Source organism: Vulpes lagopus, chromosome 10, assembly GCF_018345385.1.
Source record: "Vulpes lagopus strain Blue_001 chromosome 10, ASM1834538v1, whole genome shotgun sequence".
In the NCBI taxonomy this organism is placed as follows: Eukaryota; Metazoa; Chordata; class Mammalia; order Carnivora; family Canidae; genus Vulpes; species Vulpes lagopus.
In genome coordinates, this window is record NC_054833.1 from 92,169,498 (window position 1) to 92,194,763 (window position 25,266).

General features: G+C 48.9%; 1 protein-coding gene across 4 annotated transcripts in view; it reads left to right on the forward strand.

The window, feature by feature from the left end:
- The window catches only part of ZCCHC14 (zinc finger CCHC-type containing 14), a 56,954-nt gene that overhangs the window by 28,441 nt on the left and 3,247 nt on the right, over window positions 1-25,266 (forward strand). Inside the window, exons 3-12 of one of the 4 annotated variants that reach the window (XM_041769764.1) lie at window positions 5,906-5,979; window positions 14,067-14,138; window positions 16,874-16,983; window positions 17,713-17,807; window positions 17,890-17,944; window positions 18,854-19,133; window positions 21,046-21,137; window positions 21,801-21,928; window positions 22,782-22,922; window positions 23,007-24,476. In XM_041769764.1, the coding sequence (XP_041625698.1) occupies window positions 5,906-5,979; window positions 14,067-14,138; window positions 16,874-16,983; window positions 17,713-17,807; window positions 17,890-17,944; window positions 18,854-19,133; window positions 21,046-21,137; window positions 21,801-21,928; window positions 22,782-22,922; window positions 23,007-24,476 (2,517 nt within the window). Of the gene's footprint in view, window positions 1-5,905; window positions 5,980-14,066; window positions 14,139-16,873; window positions 16,984-17,712; window positions 17,808-17,889; window positions 17,945-18,853; window positions 19,134-21,045; window positions 21,138-21,800; window positions 21,929-22,781; window positions 24,477-25,266 lie in introns of all 4 variants that reach the window. The other 3 variants (XM_041769762.1, XM_041769763.1, XM_041769765.1) reach the window with 3 other exon arrangements.

Below are 25,266 nucleotides of genomic sequence, written 5' to 3' on the forward strand. Positions count from 1 at the left end.
TTGGTGCCAGCCTTCAGGCATTTGGAGCCACGCCTGCAGGTCCACACGAGCAGGCTCAGCCTCACAGCCCTGGTGGCTGTGGCTCTGTGGGGCCATCCCAGATTCTTCTTCCCCTCACTGAGGCCACCATCCTGGATCAGGCCTCTGTCCCCCTGCTGTCTGTGGATTCTTCTGTACAGTCCATCCCCAAGCAGGGACCTACCTGCAGCTGGACCACAGTAGCCTTTACTTAGGAAGCTTGTCACGGTGCTCATGGCTGCAGCTGCTGTCACAGCACTGATCAGCCCCAGGTCCACCCTGACAGTGTGTGCAGTGTGTGTGCACCTCATTGATGTCACAGTCCCGTGAAGTGGGAACCTGTATTCCTCTTTTTCAGGGGTTCAGTGACTGCCCACAGTCACCAAGCTGAAAAGTGTCACATTTCAAACTGAGCCCATCTGAAAGCAGAGCCCATGGGCTTACCTTGACTTGCTTGGAGGAAGCCTGCTGTGGGGTTTGTGGGCCAGCCTCATCTATGCCCTCCCCTCCTTGTGACTTGTCCTCATGTCCCTACTCTGGTCTCTCATAATTCTGAGTTCCTGGCTCCAGCTGAGAGCATACTTGGTAGACACCGTGTGCTGTCCTGCCTGGGCCTCCATCCTCACATCCCTCTGCCCAGATGGGCTTTTTGCTTTGAAGTTGAGCTCACATGTCACAGCTCTGTGAACTTTGTAAATTTTGTGTCACTTATGGTTAGTCTGTAACTTAAGGTTATATTGGTACATACCAATGCTGAATAAAATGCTTGCCTTAATATATAAATAAATGAGAATCCTTGGGCTCTTAGATTCTAGTGCTGTATCATTAACCATTTAAATGGAATGTGTATATGTTCATTTCCTGTTTTTGCTACTTGAGAAATACCTTTTATCAGCTTTATGTTTTCTAGATCATGCCATGTACTACTCTTGTTTCTATTTCTATTTCTGTAGAACTAACAAATTAATGCAAGGTAGCTAGATGCTAAAAAAAAAATCAAAAACAAATTAGGGAATTCTTAAATATAATATGTTCTATCCTAGAAAGTTGTCAGAGAGGAAGCTCAGGTTAATCATTGTAGTTGTGAATGCTCAGATTTTAACAACAGCTGAAGAACTGCTCCTAAAAATGATCCCCACTAATGTGAACTACCAAGAGAAAGGGAGAAAGTGAGTCAATATTTGAGGAATGTTATTATTCAGCTGAGATGTTTAAGATACACTTTTTTAAATTGTAAGTGAAAGCTAGATTTCAGTAATAAAAATTTAAGCAGGAAACATCTTAAATGTTATTCTGCTTCGGTTTCTTGAAGTAGGAAGCATTGAGTTCTATTGTACAGGACTCGGGAAAAGGAAGTGTTCATGCCAGAGGATGATCTTGCGTCCTTTCCCAAAGTCATAAATGATACCCTCCTGACTGCGATGGCTTGTGCATAGTTCTGCTAAGTTTTGAAGCAGTCTCCTATGTGGGGCACATAGAAATTAAACTATTTGACTGGAGAGACGTCGAAATCAAGTAAAAGTTCTGAGGCAGAAAAGTACCAACTACCTGGTTTTTTCCCAGAAGAGTTTAGAATAGAAAGGGAAGAAGTTTCAAAGGAGTGACTCATTTGTGGAACACAGTAAGCTGTTTTCTACAGGTGTCTGATATATAAGTATGACATGACAGTCCACTCTTGTGAGTCACTTGAAGATGCATGGCAGTGAAGATGACTTTAGAGTGTGGCAGTTTTAACTGGGAGCTCCCAGGACTTGATGGTGAGAATGTGTTCATGGTCCTGGGTTTGTCGCTGCTGGCTGAGAGGCCTTTGGGTTCAGCTCAGTCCTAAACTGTCTATGACTTTTTGCTAGCCCCTCCCCCCTTCGGATGTCCAGTCCTGCTTCAGGATGTTTGGAACCCCTGCCTGTACTGCTAGAGCAATGCCTTCCACAGGAATTCCTTCCTGCCTTTTCCAGTTACATTCGTGTATTGGCTTTTGAAATTAGGTATGGATCCAATTATAAAAGTGATAGTTCAGTGCAATTAGATGTTTTATTGAAGGCCATGTGGTCTGACTTGCAGGACTGGAGGCAGATACCTCATGTGCATCTTGAATGAGAAAAGGAAAGTTACAATTTTAAAAGGATAACACATCCCACTTTGCTTTCTCAGCTCAGCATGAGTGAGCAGGCTGGCTTAGACTCAGGTGCCCATTTCTCCCCACATAGGAGCCCTCCCTACCCGGTCTACCTTCCGACTACCCCTCTGGCTGTGGCCTTTTTGTCTTGGAGTCTTTGTGGGCAGTGCAAATCCCATCCCTTCATGGTGGATTGATTTCTAGCCCCTCAGACTTAGCTGTGTTTGTTTGCACTCTTCAGAAAATTGTGAGGCTTCTATATACCAGATAACTGCCTGCAGGACTGACTGGGGTGGTATATGGGACAGGGGTCACTGTATGAGCCAGGAAAGAAGTGGATCATAAATAGAAGTTCATGTGCATATAGGAACGAATACTCTTTAAAATCATGAAACTACATTATGGAAATTTGGGGGAAAGTGCTCATAATTCCACCAGCAAGCACAATGATCCTTGTCAGTTTTGATAACTTTTCGTCTTTCTTTCCTATTCTTAACAACTAGGGGCAGCCCCAGTGGCTCAGCGGTTTAGCGCCGCCTTCAGCCCGGGGCATGATCCTGGAGACCTGGGATCGAGTCCCATGTCGGGCTCCCTGCATGGAGCCTGTTTCTCCCTCTGCCTGTGTCTCTGCCTCTCTCTCTCTCTCTCTCTCTCTCTCTCTCTGTGTCTCTCATGAATGAATAAATAAATTAATTAATTTTTTTTAAAAAAACAACTATACAGTTTGTAATTTTTTAGTTAATATTACAAGCTGTTTTCATGTTTTTGTTTTTCTAATCATGGTCTTTAACCTAAGTTCCAAAATCAAGAACATGTTTCACCATCGTTGAAGCCTAATTAAAGGTCCCACAGGGCAGCCCCAGTGGCACAGCGGTTTAGCGCCGCCTGCAGCCTGGGTTGTGATCCTGGAGACCCGGGATCGAGTCCCACGTCCGGCTTCCTGTATGGGACCCGTTTCTCCCTCTGCCTGTGTCTCTACCTCTGTGTGTGTGTGTGTGTGTCTCTATGCATAAATAAACAAAATCTTTAAAAAAAAAAAAAGGTCCCACAGCCCCACTCCATGTCAGCCACTGTTGCCCCCACACCCACTTCAGGGGGCCCCCTGTGACCACAGGTGCTCCACGGGGACAGTACCACTACAGGCAAAGTAGCAGAGTCGTCCCTAGGTACTGGTGCCCAAGCTGTCCACGCTGCCCACAGGTGGGGTGGTGGCATAGTTTGCTCCTAGACAGGCATCTCAGACTGCAGCCCTAGACTTCTAGATGCCTGTTACTTGCAAACAGCTGGATAATGTTCGTCTGCTTTTCATATTCTCCTGTCCAAGGATGAGTCACTTCCGTTATCAGTCCAGATGGGGTTTTCTCTCTTTACATTTTTTTGTAAATTCTAATATTACTCAGTCCTGGAACATTTAGGTGCACGTTGCTGTTCTGTGGCCAGGGAAAATGCTGACTACATTTTTCTGTGTTCATTGACTTCGTATGTTCTATTGTTTAAGAAAGGGGAAGATGTCATTGTGGGTCAGTTTTTAAAAATACTGATTGGGAAAACATAAAAGCTATTTGTTTGCTGACAGTTTGACAGAGGGAAGCCAGGCAGGAACAGCGAGCGGCTTCACTTAGTGAAAATAGGGAGGTGTGCAGCCTCAAAATGTGGTGTGTCCTTTGTTTCGCCAGAAAGGAAACATTTGACTGTTTTGTTTTGTTTTGTTTTTAGTAATTCCTTCCTGTAAGATACTATTTTAAGCTTAAAATACTTCAAACCAAATAGGTTCTCGTATCTCTCAAGATGCACATCGACCCTGATGCCACTTTACAAAATTAGGGAGGCCTAGGAGAGAACAGTTTAACCAGTGAAGGGTCTTTTCCGCCACAGTCAATGACCTCTGAGAGTGTGAGGACCCATTTGTCATATTTGCCGCTCTGTTCCCAGCGCCTAGAATTTGACCTTGCGCCCAGCAGGAATCTGATAGGACGTGTTGGTGGGTGAACAATTGTTGGTTTTACAAGGATCACACATTTTTTCTGCACAGATCCAGATAGTAAATATTTTTGGCTTTGGGCGGCATAGGGTTTCTGGCGAGACGACTGGGCTCTGCTGCCTTGGGGTGGAAAGCAGCCATTGACGATATGTAAACAAATGGCATGGCTGTGTGCCAACAAAGCCATGTACACAAACAGGCGGAGGGCAGCCTCTAGTTTGCCAGGCCCACTTAGGATTGTACTGTTCAGTAGAACTCTGTGATGAGCGAGTGTTCTGTGTCTGTGCTGTACAGCATGGCAGCTACTAGCCACATCTGGCTGTTGAGCACTTAGAATGAGATTAGTGCAACCAAAGAATTGGATTTTTAATTCTGTTTGGTTGTAATTAATACAAATTTAAGTAGTCACATGTGGTTAGTGGCTACAGTGTTGGGTGTTGCAGGGTTAGAACCTTCCCTGAAGCATGTTGCACAGAGCGATTTGTTGTTCTCTGGAGGTCTGTACACAGTAGGGGAAGAAAGTTCTGTGGCTCAAAAAACTGAGGAATTGTTAATAAGAACATATTTGTTCATTTCAGGACTGCTTAGAGCCTTTAATGTGCTAATGTACACAGACAGCCTACCAGAGTCTTAGTTTTTTTTTTCCTGAGCTGTTTGACCATGAAGCTTTCTGCAGGTGCCCTTGAACACCTTAGGGCACTGGCGTTCTTGGAGAAGACCTTGGGAGGCTCCTGTGTGGCAGGCCAGAACGCTGGGCATCCGCAGGGCTTGGAGCTTAATAGTTTCTGAGGTTATGTTAAGTGCTTCCTACTGGACAGTTAGGTTTTCAGGTCTGGAAGTCCCCGTAGTCCATGGCCAAGGGCTGTCTGGGACAGTGAATGCTAGCATGGAGGAGGACGTGTGTAATACGCACGTATTAAAGCTCCTTGTTGGTCGTGGACTTTCTTAGCCACAAAGAGGAGTTACTAGACTGCTGGTGTCTGCAAACAGCACAGATGCTTCAGTTAGTGCTTGGGAAACATTCACATTTGAATCGGAAATAGAACGCGCACACCTCAGTGTGGCCTGGGAACTGCATCACGTTTGTAAGTGGCTATTTTATCTTTGACATAATGTTTGCTCAGATATTCGGATTTTCAAACTCAAGTTTGAGTGCATAAGAACTTCATTGTGCCCTTTTAGTTTTGAGGAGACAGAGGAGGTACCCGTGTCAGGAGGAGGGCGGAGCGAGCCTGCTGCATGCAGAGGCCTCCGGCGGAGCTTTGTCTCCTCTGGCTGTGCTGCTGTGGCCCCTGACAGCCCATCATGTCCTTCAGAGGTGGTGCTGGAAGGCTTTGGTGCTGCTTCCATCACCCGCCGTGAGCGCCACCACTGGCTGACTGCTGGTGTCTGGCACCATCACAGCCGAGAATGTGGAGCACTAGTTTCTCAGGAGCCAGAACAGATCCTGCCCGCTCTGCAGTAATAACTGGGTCTGTGCCCTCGTGCATCCACATCACTCCTGTTCTCTTTCCAAGTGCCGTTTCTTCCTCTTCTAGGATTTGTTTTTATCTTTGGCCTATTCTGTTCTACTTTTGCATTCGCCTCCACTCCTGAGTGTGACAGATTTCTGCGTTCCTCTCCGGCCCCTCTTCCCAGGCGAGCACACTGCAAAAGAGTCAGCCACGCCAGCGTCGAAAGCTTTGTTTTGAAAATTGCTAAAATATCAAATGCTAACTAATATGTACTTCAAGGTTTTATTTCATTTTTATAATTTTGTTTGTTGTTGTTGTTGTTTTTTGCTTTTACAGTGAGTGTTGAAAAGATAGACCTGAAGGGATTATCACACAAAAAAAATGAAAGACATGTTGAATGTTCCTTTGAGGTAAGATGCCAAGTTTTTTCTCCCTTTTCTCCTCTGTGGGGTAGGAAGGAAACATTTGCCTTGAGTAGATACTGAGATTGATCTAAATGGAAGATGGGCCATGGGGCGGCCACCTCCAGCCTATGTGCCGACTGTTGTCTAGACTGGCGTGCTCAGCTGCGGCTGGTTGGTCACCAGAGTTGGCTGAAGCAAAGACATGTGCTGGGCAGTAGGATTGGAGGCCTCAGAGTGTCCCAGCGGCTGTGTTCCATGAGGTCCTTGGGGGCCTAGGTGACCCCTAGTTGACCACTTTGATAACCCTGGGGTGTGGCTCTCAGCCTCATGGTCCAGGGTGGCAGCCAGGGCACTAGTCCTCACGTTTTCATTCCAGGTAGCAAGACACAGGATGAAGACAAGAGAAAAGTTTACTTTTCTCTCTCTTTTGTTTTTTTTTTGTTTGTTTGTTTGTTTTTTACATTTCTCTTTTTTTAAGGAACATTCTGAAAGCAGCCGCTAGATACTTCCACATATGTTTTGCTGGCCAAAATTTGGTTTCTTGGCCCCACTTGGCTTCGGAGGAGGCTGGGGAATGTATTCTGGCTGGCCATGTCTCCAGGGTCTTGTTACTTGCTCATTATGTTGTGTGAGGTTCTCCTTTGACCATGTGCCTAAACACTGATTGACAAGGAAAATCTGCTTCCTGCATTACTAGGGAGTATTCTCAGGAATAGAAGCCTCTGGTTTGTATCTAGTATGTATGCTGTGATGCTCTGTGTGGTTCACTAAGTTTTCAAAGTGTAGCTGCATCCAGAGACTTAGTTTTATCACTAAAAGGATGAAATCTTCATTTGATTCAGGAGGTGTACAGCATTGTGAGAATCCCTCAATAAGCTATGCGTGTGTCTTCAGAATATACAGGAAAGACTCACCTAAAGTTTTCAGGCTCTTTAAACTTGGAACCAGCACCCAGGTCTCAGTTACTGGAGAACCTTGGAGTCACAAAATCTTCAGGACCTCATAAGGGTGGGAGCCTAGCAGGTCCCTGGAATCCTGAGGGTGTTGTTTCCCCCTCCAGCATGCTCTGTCTCGTGGCTGGACCTCCCCTCAGGCTCATCTGCCTCCACTGGGCTGAGCCATCCTCAGGTGGTGGGCCCCACTCACTGTCTGGTTGTGCTGAGCCTTGATCCACCCTTATCTGCGGGCTTGTACAGTGTGAGATATGGTGACTCTGGCCAGTGTGACTGCCTGCAGCTTCTCTCTGAAGAAATGAGCTTTAGCAAAATAGATATGTGGCCTCTTGGAGGAGATGGGAGTTATGGTCAGGAGTCAGGAGGTAACTGGCTGGTGACGACAGGGACACGGTGTCCGGGGTCCTCTGCAAGCAAGCCACACAACTCCAGAAGGGTCCTGGAGCTCTGAGCTTGCGGCCCTAGACTCCAAAGTGTCACTTGGTGTTGACAGTGTCACACGGGTGAGGTATGTAGTTGAAGACATTTGTACCCCAGTGGGTGAGCTGAAGGTTTTAACAGTTAAAGCAAAAGCTTCACTTATCTGCGGATCTTACTTTTCCTGATGTGATAAGTGACAAAAATATTCTTGTGTTTAGGAAATTGAGAATCCATCTCTCACCTGGAAGTCCAAAGTAGTTTTTTCCTTTTGGAGTACTAACTTTTCTTTTTTAAGATTTTATTTATTTATTTGAGAGGATGGGTGAGTAGAGGGAGGGACAGAGGGAGAGAGAGATCGAATCTCATGTGGACTCAGCATGGAGCCCAATCCCTGAGATCTTGACCTGAGCCAAAATCAAGAGTCAGATGCTTAACCGACTGAGCCATTCGGGTGACCCTTGGGGTACTAACTTGATAATGGCCTGAGGGAACCACAGCCTAAACTGTGTGTGTTGAATGGTTACTCGAGGCATAAAGGAAAGATATGATCAACGTTAAAAAGAAATCTTACTTTGTTACTGCAAAACACTCTGTTCATTTGCGCCGCTTAAACTGCATGCTTGTTTTATGTGGGGCTTGCATAGGTTGCTGCTGATGGCTGTCGTTCCTGTGTCAGGTTGGGGACTTCTGTCACGGAGGAAAGGAGGCGGCCTCAAGGCCGTGTGCCTGAGGGCAGGCGAGCACAAGGGCTCCAGCTAGCTGCTACCAGCGCCACACTCCAATGACAGAACTGAGGGTGGGCAGCCTGAGGATAGCAGCAAGCCCACCTAAACTTACCCACCTTCTGGCATCTGAGGGGACTCCTCTCAAAAATAAGCCCCGGTAGGATTTTTCTGCCTTAGAAATCAACAAACTAGCCCTAAAATGTGTGTGGAAAGAACAGAGTAGTCAAAATAATTATGAGAAGAAGGAAGTTGGAAGCTGTGCGCAGCCTGTCTTGGAGACTCACTGTTTTTTTTTTTTTTTTTTTTTTGGAGACTCACTGTTAACCTATGGGGGACACTGGTCCGTGGGATTGGATTGCCTTGAGCATGGGGCACCTTTCAGCAGGCCAACAGAGAGTCTAGAGATCGACTTGCAGGTAGACAGCCAATTGACAGGCGGACAGTTCAATGAAGAAAGGATGGTCTTTTCAACAAATGGCTCCAGAACCCTTGACCAAACCTCACCTAGTTAACTCAAAACTGATCATAGTCCTAGGGGACCCTGGGTGGCTCAGTGGTTGAGCTTCTGCCTTCCGCCCAGGGCGTGATCCTGGAGTTCTGGGATCGAGTCCTGCATTGGGCTCCCTGCATGGAGCCTGCTTCTCCCCTCTGCCTGTGTCTCTGCCTTTCTCTCTCAGTCTTTGTCTCTCATGAATAAATAAATACAATCTTTAAAAAAAAAAAAAAAACTGATCATAGTCCTAAACATACAACCTAAAACGACAAAAGTGCTTGAAGAAAGCATGTGAGACTGTATGGCTAGGCAACGATTTCTTTGCTACACCACAAAGAACATGATCTTTAAAAGAAAAAGTGAGTATGTGAGACGTAATCAGAGGGTTGAACTTCTCCTCGAAAGCACCCTGAGGAGATGGGAGGACAGGATGCAGATTAGGAAATGCATATTTGATAAACAGTTTTCATTCAAAATATACAAAGAACTCTCAACACTCAGCAATAAAAAAAAAAACCCATTAAGAAGCGAGCCCAAGATTTGAAACACTTTAGCAGAGAAAAGAGTTAAGAGGGCCAATATCCCATGTGAGCAGATGTTTGGCCTCACTAGTCGTTAGGAGAATGGCAGGTAGAGCCACAGGGAAGTGGTGCTGTGTGGCCGCAGGATGGCCGCACCCGGGGAGACCCTGAGCAGGCCAGCTGCTGGCAAGGGTGCGCCCACATGGTGTGTGTATGCTCAGAGCTACAGCCTCTTTGCAAGGCCGTCTGGCAGTTTTACAAAAGCTTAAACTTTTCTCTAAAGTATGACCCATCAGTTCTCTCCCACGTATCAATCCATGGGAAATGAAAACATTTGTTCACACAAATATTTATGTGAACGCTCAAAATTTATGTAAGAAATATATGGCTTATATGTAGCACAACCTCTAAATGTCTGTCCAGAGAAGAATGGAGAGACACACATGGTACCGTAAACACCGTGGAACACCGGCCAGAGTGGAAAGGACTGAGCTGTTCTTATACTAGCATGTGGAGAAAATTCAAGTCCTTGAGTTTAGGAAAAAAACGTAGGAAAAAAACCTCTGCCAAAGAGTAGATACGATATGAGCCTGTTTACATGAAATTGTAAGAAATGCCAACTGTCTACAGTGACAGAAGCCACAGAGTGGCTTCTTGGGGAGAGGAGGAAGAAACTCTTGGGGGTGGTATAGTATCCTGAACATGCACATATGCCCAGACTTCTCACATCATGCCCTTTATATAGGCGCAGCTAACCGCCCATTACAACTCAGTAAAGCTTTTAAAAAAAAAAAAAAAAGAAAAGGAAAGTCACCTGAGGATTAAGCCTCTCCTTTTGTCCACAGAACTCTAAATAATGAAGCTTAAATTAATTGCCCTTTAAGTAAGGAGTCTTTTTTATGTGTAAGTTAACAGCTACGCATCAGGGACCAGAGCCGTCAAACTGCTTCCTGGGATTTGATGGGACGGCCATGCTGGCCACAGAGAAGGCTCTCTCCTGCCAGCCTCCCTGGCTCCGGAGGATCTGTGGACTCTGCCCACTGTTTCCTCAGTCCTGTTTGTCTCTAGTTTCACTCTTTGTGGATCGGTATTTTCCAGGATACAAATGAAAGGCTTCTTTTATAGGAAGGCCTATGTAGCTGGATTGAGATGCTTTCAGTATGTAAACATGTACTGCAAATAGGAGCCTGCACTTCCTGTTCTTTTCCATGGGGCTGATCATGTTTTTGCTGGAGTCATGGCTGCTCCTCACTGGCTACCGAGGGGATCAGATTGGTGTGCAGGAAGCAAGCGACTGCAAATGTAACATCAGCATGTAACTACATACACACGAAGTGTCTGGATTTTACTTGTTTTTCCAGACTCACTGTTGAGAAACTGCAATAAATAAAACTTTGTTTTAACAAAAAGATTTCTTTTTTTTTTTGTTAAAAGTGAAGGATAGAGAAAATAGCAGATGACCCAAACCCTTGAAGCACCCCCTAGACTGTAGAATTTTAGTGGCTTAGAAAGAGCTGTGGTTCTTTCTTAACCCAGGTATTACATTTACTTTAGTGCTAAATCTTTTCCTTGAAAGTTTTATTTTTACATTTCAAGATAATCTGAACTGCTTTGAATATGTTATTGCTGTTAGCAAGGAGGAGTCTTGACAACTTTTTTTTTTTTTTTTTAGTTTTTTTCATCAGTGATTTGTGCAGACTTTAGAGCCCAGTAATTCTGTGAACATGTACAGGAGCAGTGGGGAATGGTTTGTTTTGACGTCTATCTCAGTGGTTCTGTGGCATTAGTGCAACAGCATGAGGGGTGCTGATCCAGGAGCCACGTTGGGGCATGCTGAGGGCTTTCCCTAGGGTCGTCTCTTTTTGTTTGCTGGTGTGTTTTTGCTTAGGGAAAGTGCTTCAAAATGATTTCACCCTGAAAGTCCTGTGATTTCCTGAAAGTCCCCCCATTGTGCTCAGACATGCCCAGCACTGTTTGTTCCATCTCAGAGCTGTGGTTCTGCACCCACGTGGACCTGATGGCCCTCGATGGGCCAAGCTCTCCCCGTTTATTCCCGCGTGCCCGGGGCCCCCTCCCTCCTTGCAGGCGCTACCTCCTGTTCTTATGTCCTTCTCTGTCTGATAACTTCTTAGAAAGGGCACCCGGGAGGTGTCTGGAAATGCCCCCTCTCTGACCCCCCAACATGTGACTGAGAACACAGGTGGAGGCTGGGCATCACTCTTTCTCAGGAATCAGCACTGCTAACTTACCGCCTCCTGATCCTGAGCTCTGGCATTTTTGAAGGTTTCCTCAGTCCTGGGTGTCTGCACACCCCTCACCCGTGCTTGGCTGTGGGTCTATTTTCATCATTGTGCTGGGACTCGGTGGGCCTTTTTAAACTGAAAGCACATGTCTGTAATTTGAGGGCCTCGTCCTAATTCCTCCCTTTTAGTGTCTTCTGCTCTGTTTTTCTCTGTTTCCTTGCTTTGGAACTCCTGCTGTCTGCCTGTTGGACCTCATGACTGGTCCTTTGTTTTATTTTTTTCTCTGTTTTCTTTCCCTTTGGTATTTTGATCTAAACTTTATGGAGGACTGCATCATCTCCCCTCTTCATCAGTGGGATTTTTCACTCCTGTCCTGTTTTTAATTTTAAAGAATGCTTGTTCTCTGATGATTCTTTTTTCATGGCGTCCTGTTCTTGGCTATGCTTTTCTTCTCTTAGATCACGGAGAATATTAATGATAGTTTTTAGTTTTTTAATACCGTTTTCTTTTCCATACGTGGTCTGTGTTTCCACCTGGCTGCCTTGAGATCTTGAAGGCTCCATGCTAGATGTTCTGGTGCTGGGCCGCCCACTCGCATCTGTGGCGTAGCACGAGCCATGGGCCAGGCCTCTGGCTCACTGCTCCACGCGCTCCAGAGTGCTGTGTGTGACTCAAGGACATTGGGGATGGAGCTGAGATGTAGTGTGATGTAGTCCTAAGTATCTGGTTTGTGCATGTTTTGCTTTTGGCATAAGCTTAGGGTATTTTATGGTCTGTCTTGGGCTGCATAGCTCTTTGCTATGCAAAGTGACATAGGTCCAAGTGACATCATAATTTATTTGGCAACTCTTTTCCTGGTGGTACGTAAGATGATGGGGTAGCTTCAGTTGGTGCCACCTCAGATTTGACGGAATGTGTGTGTAACATGTGGCATGCCATGAGGCTGTTCTGTGTCCATGCCCCTCTTCTGGTGCAGGGACATGGCCTGGCTGGTGAGACCTAGGGTGATTGTGAAGCCTGCATCAGCTACAGAGCATGGGGGTGCTGAGGTCAGCCCAGAAGTGAGCCCTTAGTTCTGCCTGCCTTAGACTGAGGTATCAGCTTCGTTTAGAAGTAAAAGTGTCAAACAGCTCAGGAGCTGACAGCCTACGGTAGTAATTGTGCCTGTTTAAAGCACATCATTGTTGGGGAAACAGATTGTCTGTTTCAACATAACATGATTTGTCTGTGCTGCACTTGTTGCTTGGGCGTTGGATTTTATTTTTTGTGGGGTTGAAGAGCATTCATGCCATGTGAATGTGGACAGAAAGAGAAGGACTCCAGCTGGAATCAGGTTCTTATCCTGCTGTATGCATCATAAGGAAAAGAGAAATCCTCCACCACATATTGCACTTTGACAAATGCAAAATGTCAGCAGTGCTTTGGGTCCAACATCTAAGGACCAGAAAGTTTCTGATTTTGGCCATAGATGGTACTGGTATTTCATTGAGTAGCAGCTTGCCTGGACTTGTGTTCAATGCTGTTGTGAGATTTGTCTCCGACAGAGGCAGGTTGGGGTCCGTATCTGGTGCAGGTCCCTTTGGGCGGCAAGGCACATTCATTTAAGGAGTGCCAGCGCCTGCCATGGGTGAGTCCTGGGTACCGGGAGCCCCAAGATCAGAGGGAAGGAGGAGCCCCTTTCCTCAGTTGGCTCGTGTGTCCTGGTTGCTCTAGGAGACAGCCACCTTCGCGGTGGTTTCGTGCTGCGGCAGCTGTGGGGATGGAGTTCGTGTGGGTTTCAGCAGAGGAGGGGACACGAGGTCCGTGTGCGACCATGGTGGGTTGCCTCTCAGAAGGTGCAGACGGGTGGCGGGAGCAGAGGGGTCTTCCCAAGCACCATGCTCCATTTGCTCCATTGCTGCGAATATAATGCTGTCTTTTTTGGTCATTTTACTTCCTGATTTGAAACCGGTGGCTTCTGGATCTGAGAGCAAAGTTCCCGCTTCACAACCTCACCTTTCTTATGGCCCCCCCACCTCGCCCCTGCTTCCCAGCCCAGCTCCTGCCCTGCTCCCGTGTCTGAGTCCTCAGTGTCCCCAGTGCCCCTGGTGTGATCAGGAAACACTGGAGGAGCACTGGGAAGATGAGGAAGGAGACTTCCCCCCGGAGCACCTGCTGTCCATCAGGGGGGACTGGCTGGGACACGGTGATGAAATAAGGCTGCCTGCCTGCCTGCCACCTGCAGCGAGGACACACTGGCTGTGTGCTCGGGTGTCCGGCGCCCCTGGTGCTGTGGAGCTGCTTGCAGAGAGCCCTTTCTGACTGCTTTCTCCTGAAACTGTCTGCACCCTTGCCATTCCCCTGCTGCTGACTGCCCTACCCCCATGTGTCAGGTGCCCGAGGGCAGGGGCTCTTGTCTCATGTTCAACTGAGAGGAGGTCCCCTGGAGGATGGTGTGCACTGGCACACATAAGCAATCGTGATTGTCAGTGACTGCTTACAATGTGGTGGAGCAAGCCTCAGACTCCATGCTTGAATAATTTGGGGATATTTGAATAATTGCACAAAACAGGAAGTTAAGCCTTAAAGGACCTGATTTGTGTGAACTTCTCTCTCACGAGTCAAGGGCTGTGGAACCACCCCATTCAGAAGGCGTATCACACTCAGGGCTCAGCATGCTCACGGCACCTGGGCAGGTGTGCTGTGAGGGGCGTATGTGGCGTCTGTTTTTAAGGTTTGTTTGTTTGTTTGTTTTTAAGGTCTTGTGGTCTGATTCTTCAGTAACATCAGTAACCAAATCTTCCTCTGAAGTGACTGAATTTATTTCAAAGGTAAGGTGATTAAGGGCTCTTACAAGAATGAAAAGGCTCTCAATAATATTGCAGAGTGATCCCAGTGGATTGCTTCCTTCAGCTGGCAGAGCAAGTAGCTCGTGCATGGCCGTGAAAGCATGGTCCTCGACGCCCTGATCTGCGCTGCTTGCAGTTGTTGAGAACGAGAAGAGGCAGGACGCTGTGGCCTGCGCACGCGGCAGAGGGGTGTCTGCTTTGGTTACTCTGCAGCGGAGACTGAGGGAGAGTCCACATGGTCCCAGCTTGGTCTGTCATATCTGCAGGGCTTCCTGGTCCTTTTCTGCTGGCTTAAACAAATGTCATCCAAACAGAAGGTCCCACTACTAGATAAATAACCACTTTCCCTACATAGACGTGTGTCCACACATACATACATACATACATACATACATACATACATACATACGTACCCACCTCCACAGTCAGTATGTGTTTCTAGTCCACTGGCCCGGGCTGTAGCTGTGACAAAGTGGTGCATCCCCTTTGTTTCATGAACTGATAGAGCTAAAGTGTGTCTCCAAAATGAGTCTGAGGTTTTCACTATAAAACCAAGGCTGTAATCCTATAGGAGGAAATCCAGGGGATGGATCATATTTTCAAAGCTTGGGTAGAAGTTGTTTGCTCATGCTTCTCCTGTTGGCCTGTAAGCCAGGCTTTCCGGGGTTACTGATTCCCCTTGGGATTCACGTTTTCCTCTGTAACCCTGAGAGCGCTACATTTCCTCTCCTGCGTGCCAAGAACATCTGTTGCTCTGGACTGCGCTGATGCTGGCAGGAATTCTGACCCCACTGGGTGCTGAGAGTGCTTCATGTTCGCCTGGCTGTGGGTTCTCTGACCTTCCTGGACGTCTGGTTTGTCGTCTCCTGTTAATTTTGGAGAATTCTTCCCTGTTATCTCTTCAGATATTTCTTCTGCCCCGTCTCTCTCTTGCCCCGGGCCTTGAACTCCATGCACCTGGACCTTTGACATCATCCATAGCTCTTGGGGGCACCTTCTGTTTTCTTGCTCCTCTTTCTGTGTGTTTGAGTCGGACGATTTCTTTGTCCTGTTTTCAGGCTCCCTGATGTTCAGTCTGCAGCTCTGCCCAGGCTGCCGCTGAGCCCGGTTTATGTGCTGAGTTCATCTCTGGGACCGTGGTTTCCTATTGTTCCTGGCTTTTCCATCTTGACACGACTTTTAATAAAGTTTCCTTCTCTCTGCTGAGATTTCCCATTTGTTCATGCACGTTGTCTGTTTTTTCTCAATCTTTCAGTATGTTAAACCTAGTTGTTTTATAATCCCTATCTCATAGTTCCAACATCCAGTTATCTCTGAGTCTCGCTCTGATGATTATCTTGATAACAGGTTTCATTCATTCTTTTTTTTTTCTATGTCTTGTAATTTTTTATTGAGTATTAAACATCATGTTTAGAAAATGTAGGAGACTGAAGGAAGCAGTATGTCTGCTTGGAAATGGGCATGTTGCTGCTTCTCTCAAGCCCTCGGTGGGGTCCTCCATTTGACCTAATCAGGAGTTGGACCGGGTTTGGGTTTTGTTGCTGCTACCCCGTGGGCTTCAGGTTCCTCTGGGGGAGGGCAGCTAATACCTTGAGCCCCGGGAGAGGGGCCCGCAGTGTCAGAAGTTCTGTCAGGGGTCTGGCTTCACCCTTGGCCCTCAGCAGTCCTGGATGCCCATGGCCTGGAGGGGCTGTCCCTGCTCTGCTGAGCACCCTCCTCAGCCCCGGGGAGAGTACGGTTGCTTGTTTTAACAGCCTGATGACAGACTTGTGGGGGTGAAGTGTTCTCCATCCTCCTGGTCCAGCCCAGTCCCAGGCACAGGGTCTTTGGGGGGCTTCCCCGGCATCCCCGCCCCTGTCTTCCCCAGCAGCCACTGACCTCCTCTTTGTACTGGTGGAGTATATCCTCAGCCCGTGATGCTTTTGCCCTTTCTTCAGGGCCAGAGGGGTGTGCTTGTCCCTTCTCCTGAGAGCAGGGCATCTTTGCCCATGGCCTGGTGCAAGGAGGACTCCCTCCCCTCCCGCAGAGGCAGAAAAGTAGTGCTTCTGCTTCATCCCCAGAAACAGAGGGTCTGCTTGGGCTCTGGGAGCAGGAGCTGTCTTGTCCCTCCCCCAGAGGCTTAAGGATTTTGCTTCAGATTTAGCGAAAGCTCCAGGGAAAGGCATAGAAGTTCCTGCCAGGCCCCCAGGGGCAGCCAGCCCACACCTCCGCTGCCTTGGAGGCTCTCTCCAGTCTCCTTTGGAAGCAAGCTTGGGACGGGAGGACACTCCCCCTTGTGTCTGGGCTCTTGGCTGACCACTGTGTGGCCCACACTCAGCCCGTGGGAAGTGTCCATCTTCTGACCTCTTCTGGCTGCTGGCATGGTGGCCACCTCTTCCTTGTGTTCTGCTGCAACAGAAACGGGTTGTGTGTCTTGTCTCTCCTTGGAGGGACAGGTCCCTCTTGAAATTCAGTTCCTTGGTGACCTTGCAAATGAATTCCCGATGGGCTCATGGAAGGTACAATCGTGTAGGTTATCGAGGTTTTTATGGGTGGGAGCAATGTTCTTTTGTGGCTTTCCACATCCTAAGTGGAAGTAGAACCCCAAGGAGCTGAGAGCAGGGTGGGTCATAGTGTCCTGCAGGTGTCAGCATCTAGTACCCTCCCACTTCTCAACTGGGGGAGGCCAGTGTCAGGTGAATTTTGACAGACATCCGATGCTTTTCCATCTCTTTCAGTTACCCCAGCTGTACCCTGAAGAAAATCTGGAGAAGTTCATTCCTTGCTTAGCTGGCCCAGATTCCTTTTATGTAGAGCGAAATCACATGGATCTGGAAGCAGACCTGAGGTAATGCTATCCTGCACCTGCGGGCCAAGGATGCAGTTCTGGCAGTGGGCCCATGGGCCCACCCGTTGGTGATGTGGGACATAGCCAGAGTGGGGCGGGTGCACACCTGGGCTGCCTGGTCATCCCAGCAGCTCTGAGGGCACACGCTGCTCCCAGAGGTCCGGGTCTCTGTCTGTCCCTGGGGATTTTCATCTGTTACAGAGAATTTGGTGGAGCTAGTAACGTAGGCATGATTTTGAGGATGTGAGTAAAGGAGTTTCACGGTACATGCCACCACTTAATGTGATTTTGACATTCTGACCAAATAAAATCCAAGTACTGTTTCTGTCCCATAGTGGGAAGTTGAGATTTGCAGGAGGGGACTAGGACCCAATAAAGTCCCGAAAGCTGGTGTCTCCAAGCCAAGTCCATGGCTGACGGGGCAGGCCTGCTGCCTGGGCCCAGCATCCCAGCACCAGCAACTAGAGGCAGCACAGCGGGCACAGCTCTTGTGCCAGCCTGCTGCCGACCTCCCACTGTGAGATCCGATGGGCGTGGGGAAAGGGGCTCAGGGGAACGAAAGGACTCAGACAGGAGTCGAATTGAGGCAGGGAGAACATAGGTTGTGGCACTTCTGTTTACTTTTTTCTCTCTTGTATTTCTCTTAACAGAAAATTACAATTTCTCTCCCCATTAGTTTTTGGTAATAACCATTTTAATGCTGATAAACCTGCATTGTTTAATTTGTAGGTATTTGGCCTCATTACCTTCTCACTTATTAAAAAATGACCACGTTAAGAGATTTTTCAGCACTTCATCTCCCACCCAACAGCTTCAAAGTCCAAGTGAGTTTATGAAATGTAATTACATAAAGTTAGAAACATCTTTATTATGTGTAAACTTTATGACATCTATCTTAACTTACAGGTCCTGGCACCCCCTCCCTCTCTAAAGTGGGTACCATGATGGGCGTGTCTGGAAGGTGAGGCGTCCTGTGTAAGCAGCGTGTTTCAGATCAGCATAGAGCTTACTTCTGACTGTGTGTAAATAATTGTTTGTAGAGTGAAGTCATTTTTGGTTTTAGTCTTGAATAATATTGTGAGGGGAACTGGGTAGAGATACTCCAGTTTATGATTTCTCCATGTAAAAACAGAAGTGGTTCTCTGAGCCATTGCACTTGTAATTCCTAAGGATTGTTACTGCAAGTGCCAGTTTCTGGGCCCTGTGCATCCTGGAATTTCAGAGAATATTCATTTTTACGAGCTCCCAGGGAACGACTGCCCATGAGGTGGCAGAGGCACTGCTCCAAGAGTCCTCTGTCAGCCTCGGGTTGACAGTGATTATAGCAGTGCTCGGGTGGCAAACAGGCTGTCATTAAAATGGGTCAGTATCATGGACAGTGACACACACGTATATAGTTATGTGAAGATGCAGTCAGGTCACGAGGTCTTTGAAAGTGCTGACTTTCTGGGTTTACAGTCTTGGGTGGAAGGGGCAGGGCAGAAAGCAGAATGCTGAGCATTCCTGCCTGCTACCAAGACTCCCTTTCAAAAAAAAGTCCATTCAAATAAAAGATTTAAAGAGTCCGTTTTAATTTAAGATTTTCAGTATCATGCTATGATAGAGTAACAGAAACTAGGCCGCTCAGCCAGGAGTCGGTGACACACGCATGCACGCACACACACAGATGTGCATACTCTGAAGCATGCCTACAGACACCTTCAGGCGGGTGGCATCACAGAGGCACAGCAGCAGGAAAGGGCTTTGGTGCTGACAATAGGCATGGCCTCTGATGCCATCCAGCACCTGAGAGCTGGCTACTGCACGCTTCCCACCCAGTTGTGGTGGAGGCTGCAGTCTTGTGAAAACCACCTGTCTGCTATCCCCACAGGCCTGTGTGTGGTGTGGCTGGCATCCCATCCTCTCAGAGCGGCGCCCAGCACCACATGCAGCACTCGGCCAGTGCAGCCACCTTGCCCCACTGCTCCCACACAGGGGGTACAGGCTCAGCACTGGCCTACCGGGCCCAGATGGACACCTCGCCTGCCATCCTGATGCCCTCCAGTCTGCAAACCCCTCAGACCCAGGAGCAGAATGGGATCTTAGACTGGCTTAGGAAACTGCGCTTGCACAAGTACTACCCAGTCTTCAAACAGCTCACAATGGAGAAGGTATGTTGATGACTGGGCAGGTGACACAGTCTTCCTCTGCTCTCATTCCTCGTGGGCTTGAGTTGGGTGTCTAGACTGTCCATGATGTGGAAATCACACAGCCCGGTATCTGACACCTATATGTATATGCCCTAAGTCCCACACACACCAGAGGAGGAGTGGCAGTGCATTTGGATTTGAAGGCTCCCTGCAGCCGAAGCAAAAACTGGAACGCAGTTATGAACAAATTTTTTTTTTTTAAAGATAGTTTGGGGTCTTCATGTGTTAGATACACTGTGTGATACGAAGGACATTGTATCTCCAGCAGCCATTTCAGTAGAAACGGTGAATTGGGGTGTGCACGCCCCCTTTGTTAGGTGCCCTTCAGCTTAGGCTGTGCACACGCAGGAGGTCAGTGCCTAAGGGCCTGTTTTACAAGGTGCCCAGATACTTGGATCCGAGGAAATAACCCGCTGATGATCTGGCTTGATTGAGGGTCATACAGCTGAAAAGAATAGATGAATTTTATGTCTTTCGAGCAGTCCTACATAGAAATTTTTTTAAGAGAAAGGGAGGGGTGGTGGGAGGAGCGGAGGGAGAGGGAGAGAATCTCAGACTGCAAAATGAGCACAGAGCCTGTAAAATGGCTGATCTCGGGACTTTGAGATCGCAGCCAGAGCTTGAAGTCAAGAGTCGGGACGCTTAACCAACTGAGCCAAGGAGCCTTGAAAATTATTTTTTACAACAGAGAGTTCTGATGAGCATTTTTTCGTTGTTAAAATTGGAAATTTCTGAACTAGTGGCATCACTGAGAAAAACTAAATTTGACCCATGGCCGTGTTTGAGCTCTGATGCCCCCTGCTGGATACAATCACTTGGCACTTTTATCTATGTAAAAAATCTCATTTGTCCAAAAATCTGCAAGTGAACCTAGAAATCAAGCTTTAAGTACGTTTTTTTTTTAATTTTTTTTTTAATTTTTATTTATGATAGTTACAGAGAGAGAGAGGCAGAGACACAGGCAGAGGGAGAAGCAGGCTCCATGCACCGGGAGCCCGATGTGGGATTCGATCCCCGGTCTCCAGGATCGCGCCCTGGGCCAAAGGCAGGCGCCAAACCGCTGCGCCACCCAGGGGTCCCGCTTTAAGTACATTTAAAAAAAAAAAAAAACAGCTTTTAAGTATATTTGTAATATTCTTGGCTTAGGATACATAAATCCTAAAAACCACAGATTTTGCCAACCTTGTCTCATGGTCAATTTAAAAAGTTTCAACATAATGTAGGAGTTGAATTTTAGCCATAAAAATCACAAATCGCATTATAGACTGTTGTGAGAACCAGCGTGTTGTGCCTGCTCGGTATAAAGCCACCAGTTAGTTAGCCATTTAATTCAGATGGCATCATCTTTTCTGGAACACTTGCTTCTCAACAAAGTTGCTTTGCCCCTAAAATGATAGTGAGTTTTGAGAAAAAAGAGCTGTTAAGAGTTCTCCTGTCTGCAGGAGGATAAATGGCTTGTATCCAAGGAGGTGGATCCCTCAGACACTTCCATGGATAGGAGGGGAACACTTGAACAGATCCAGTCTCTCTAGAAGTGGTAACTAAAGACATTTTCTTCAGTTGCCTGCCCCATAGTGCAGACCTTGCAGGTGCCCCATCTTCTCTGGCTGTGGGGAAGGCCCAGTGGACATGGTCTGTGAGCCTTCTATGCAAAGTGAACATTTCATATTTTGAACAAGGGACATGACATCATTTAGCAACGAGCTATTTTGGTGTTTCCAAGCTTTTTATTTGCCTTTTATTATCCAGTTAGGTTTGATCTGTTTGCATGTCCTAATGGTAGGATACATTTATTAAATGATACTCCAAGTTCTTTGTTTTCTGAGTCTTAATTGATTCTCAATAACTCTGTAATGTGTTTCTTCTGTGGAAGTTTCTGAGCCTTACTGAGGAAGATCTAAATAAATTTGAATCCCTCACAATGGGAGCAAAGAAAAAACTCAAGACTCAGCTGGAGCTGGAGAAGTAAGTGTGAAACATCGGTTCCTTTTTGTTCCTAATATACTGAATGTGGTATCTAAATGGGGTGTCTTGGACTGGATAGGGACCTCTGAATGTGGGATGACAATCGGGTGCCCTGGGAGGCAAAAGAATTCTCCTGAGGTAGAACAAAGGAGACAGAAGTTTATTGAGCAGAGGCTGTTAGCTAGAGGCAGTGGGTGTGGGGGCTGTATTTAAAAAGGGAAGGTGAGGAGGTGTGGAATCTTCCCTTTCTTAGTAACTGTGCTGGTTGTAAGTAGCCCAGTGGTCAGTTGGGGCCTATGGATATTCTGAGGTGGGCCTGTGTTCAGCCAGCGGGTTGCTCTGGCCTGTTTGCTTGAAAGCACCTTGGCACGGAACAGGTGCTAGCAGTTACAGCTGAATGCCATTGATTGATCACTTTGATTGCTTAGCAAAGCTTCATTAATGCTTTTACAAATCTACAGATGTGGTTTTGGTGTGCTAGGGAAGGACCTTTGCAGAGAATCCAACAAGTCAGAATGAATTGTTTTCCATCTATGAGGATATTTGTGGGGCAGTCACCCTTGTATGGAATCTGTGCACTAAAGCAGAGCTTGGGAAATGTCAAAAGGTTCTTTGGCAGAAGACCTGAACGCTCTCTTGTTCACATGCTCTCTTGCCACACAGGGAGAAGTCAGAAAAACGGTGCCTGAACCCCGCAGCCCCACCCCCAGTCACCAGCAGCGGAGTGGCCCGAGTCCCACCCACCAGCCATGTCGGGCCTGTGCAGACAGTGCGAGGCACCCACGCTGCAGGTGGGTGAGGGCGGGCGGCCTCAATGGATCTCTGGCTCTTCCTTTTGAGAATAGTTAAGACCATAGACGATACCCACACTTTTGGCCATTTGCCTGTTTTTAGAATTTACAGTTATTGCTCATTAGTTTAGCTTTTATCATGTCTACCTTAGAAAACAGAAGGGACATTTGGATTAGAAGCTGGAGACTGGTGACTCGCCTGAAGTTGTTTGGGCAAAAGAATTAGATCTAGAAGCTACATGATGAGAAGAGAAGGAAGTACCCCAAACAGATGAATATACTCTCCCCCAGGAGGTGCAGACAGGTCATGTGTAGGTCCTTGCCCTGGAGGCCCATCTTGAAACTCCCCAGTGTGCCTAGTGCATCCTCCCTGTTGTGGGTCCCGGGAGCCACTCCCCTGTGTTCCCTGCCTTCGCCTCCACAGATGGGGCAGAAGGCATTGAAGGACCAGAGTAACGGAGCCAGGGAGGAAAACGTGCTAGTGTTCTCTTTTCAGTGGTTATTTGAATAAGAGGTCTTATATCCATCCCTTAGCCTCGTAGAATAGGGGTGTCTGTCAGTGTGAGGAGCTGACTTTTGTCACACCATGGTGGCTGGGGACCCTCGTCCCTTCTCCAGCATGAGTAGGGAGGCATGGTGGCACCTGGCCGAGAGCCTGGCCATGCTCACACCTGCTGATGACCAGCTGTGGGGACTTGGGCAGCTTGCTTTCTCTGAACCTCTGGGTCCTGTCCGTCTGCAGTGGGAGTGACAGCATCTGCCCCCCCTGGGGCTGGCATCCAGGTCAGGTGGGCAGGGAAGGCGCAAAGAGGTGTTGGCCAGCACAACCCACGTGGGTGCCCCTTTTCCACAGCGCTGCGGGTAGAAGTGGAGCAGGCCCCTCACCAGACAGCCCGGGAAGGCAGCTCCTCAGAATGCTCCAGCTCTTCGCCCAGCCCGATGGGGGTGCAGGGCCGGGAAGAGAGCTCGGACAGCGCCGAGGAGAACGACAGACGTAAGGACATGCGGCCTGGTGAGCACTGCACTGTTCCTGCCCTGGCCTGTGAGGCTGTGCTGACCGCCCTGTTTCCATCCCTAGGTGTGGAGATTCACTTGGAGGGCTCGGATAAGGAGAAGCCCGTCATGCTACTGAATCATTTCGCTTCCAGTTCTGCCAGACCCACGGCCCAGGTTCTCCCCGTGCAGAATGAGGCAGGCTCCAGTCCATCGGGCCACCACCCCCTGCCCCCCCAGATGATGGCTGCAGCCTCTCACCTAGCACCCATCCGGATGCTGAATTCCGTGCACAAGTCGGAAAGAGGGGGTGCGGACATGAAGCTCCTCCCGCCTTCCGTGCACTCGCTGCTGTCTCTAGAAGAAAGGAGTAAACTCTCGGGACCAAGAGGCGGCATCAAAGTGGACAAGAACTTCGGCCATGCAGTGATCGACGCAGCACCCGCACCCACCCCCCAGCAGCCCCTGCAGGTCCTCTCCGCCCTTGCCGAGAGCAGCTCCGTGTCACCTAGCGTCTCCTTCGGTCCCCGTGCCAAAGTCGTACACACGTCTGCGCTGGACCGGGTGATGAAGCCGGCCCCGCAGTCAGCCCTGGCGGCGGAGAGCAGCACGGCCGCCGCAGGGACGTCGAGCACGGTCTTCCACGTGGCTCGGCCCCCCATCAAACTTCTGGTGTCTTCATCTGTCCCCGCGGACTCTGCCATTTCTGGGCAAACTCCCTGTTCTAATAACGTGCAAATAAGCGTGCCCCCTGCAATAATAAACCCCCGGACTGCTCTGTACACCGCCAACACCAAAGCTGCCTTCTCTGCGATGAGCAGTGTGCCCGTGGGGCCCCTGCAGGGCAGCTTCTGTGCGAACAGCAACACTGCCTCCTCCAGCAGCCACCCTTCCACGTCCTTCGCCAGCATGGCCACTGTGCCCAGCTGCCCAGCTCCCAGCTCCAGCCCCGCGCTCTCCTCGGCCCCCGAAAGCAGTTTCTACAGCAGTAGCGGCGGCGGAGGTGGCGGCGGCTCCCCCGGGAACATTCCTGCCTCCACCCAGAACCACCACCACCACCACCACCATCAGCAGCCATCGGCGCCCCAGCAGCCCACACCGGCCCCACCGCCTGGCTGCGTTGTGTGCACGTCCTGTGGATGCAGCGGCAGCTGTGGCTCGAGTGGCCTGACCGTCAGCTATGCCAACTACTTCCAGCACCCGTTCTCGGGGCCGTCTGTGTTCCCCTTCCCCTTCCTGCCCTTTAGCCCCGTGTGTGGCAGCGGCTACGTGGGTGCCCAGCAGTATGGTGGCGGCGCCTTCCCCGTGGTGCATTCGCCCTACGGTGGCAGTGTGCCTCCCGAGCCCGTGCTGGGCGGCCAGTCTGCATTCACCGTGCCACCCATGCAGAGCTTCATGGCAGGCGCAGCGGGTGTGTACCAGGCCCCAGGACTGGTGGGCAGCAGCAACGGCGCCGGCCACAAGAAGAGTGGCAATCTGTCGTGTTACAACTGTGGGGCCACCGGGCACCGCGCTCAGGATTGCAAGCAGCCGTCCATGGACTTCAATCGGCAAGGTAAAGGTGGGCGGCCGCAGAGCAGGCTGCCCTGGTTAGTGGTGCAGTGTCACCCCCAAGGAGACACACTCACAGAGCTTTACTCTTTATGGAAACAGTAGGAAATGTTCTTTTTAAAGCAGAAACCAGTTTTTTGAATGCTTTTTGGAAAAGCGTGAATTCTTGATAGGCTCTACAGCCCCCCCGCCCCTCAAAGGGTTACATTGTCCCTACGCTGGCCGTTGATTTCAGCCTGCTCCTCGTTCCAGGGACTAGCGAGCTGGGGAGGGGGTTGTGTGGCCCTGGTCGCATGTGGGGGTGACTTGACACCCTCACCCCACATTCAGCTGAAAGCCAGGGGCGTGGCATGTGAGCGCGGGTGCTGCCGGTAGGTCGGACTGTCCCCGTCTTCTTTGCCTCTAGGTAGCCGGGCTGGAGGTGTGTGGCTGTATGATGGCACCCATACTGCCACGTGCCCCCGCCCCTTTCCCACTTGCTCTTTGGTCTCTAGTCCACTTCAGGTGTGTATCCGATGTGGGGACACAGGCTCTTGCTGTTGGCTCTGGGAAGGAGGTTAAACTAGGCCCGAGGGTCTCTCCCAGCTCTGGGATACTCACTGTGCAGCCTTGAAAAGTCTGTCACTTGGTCTCTGTACACTTCTGATGGTTGCCCCAGACCTGGGATCCTGAAACACACCTGTGCATCTTGGTCACTTGGAGAGCGTTTAGTGACAACTCTGGGGGCAGATGGGGGTGACCGTGGGCAGTGTTCACCCTGTGGCCAGAGGTGGGGCTGTATCTTCTGAAGCTGG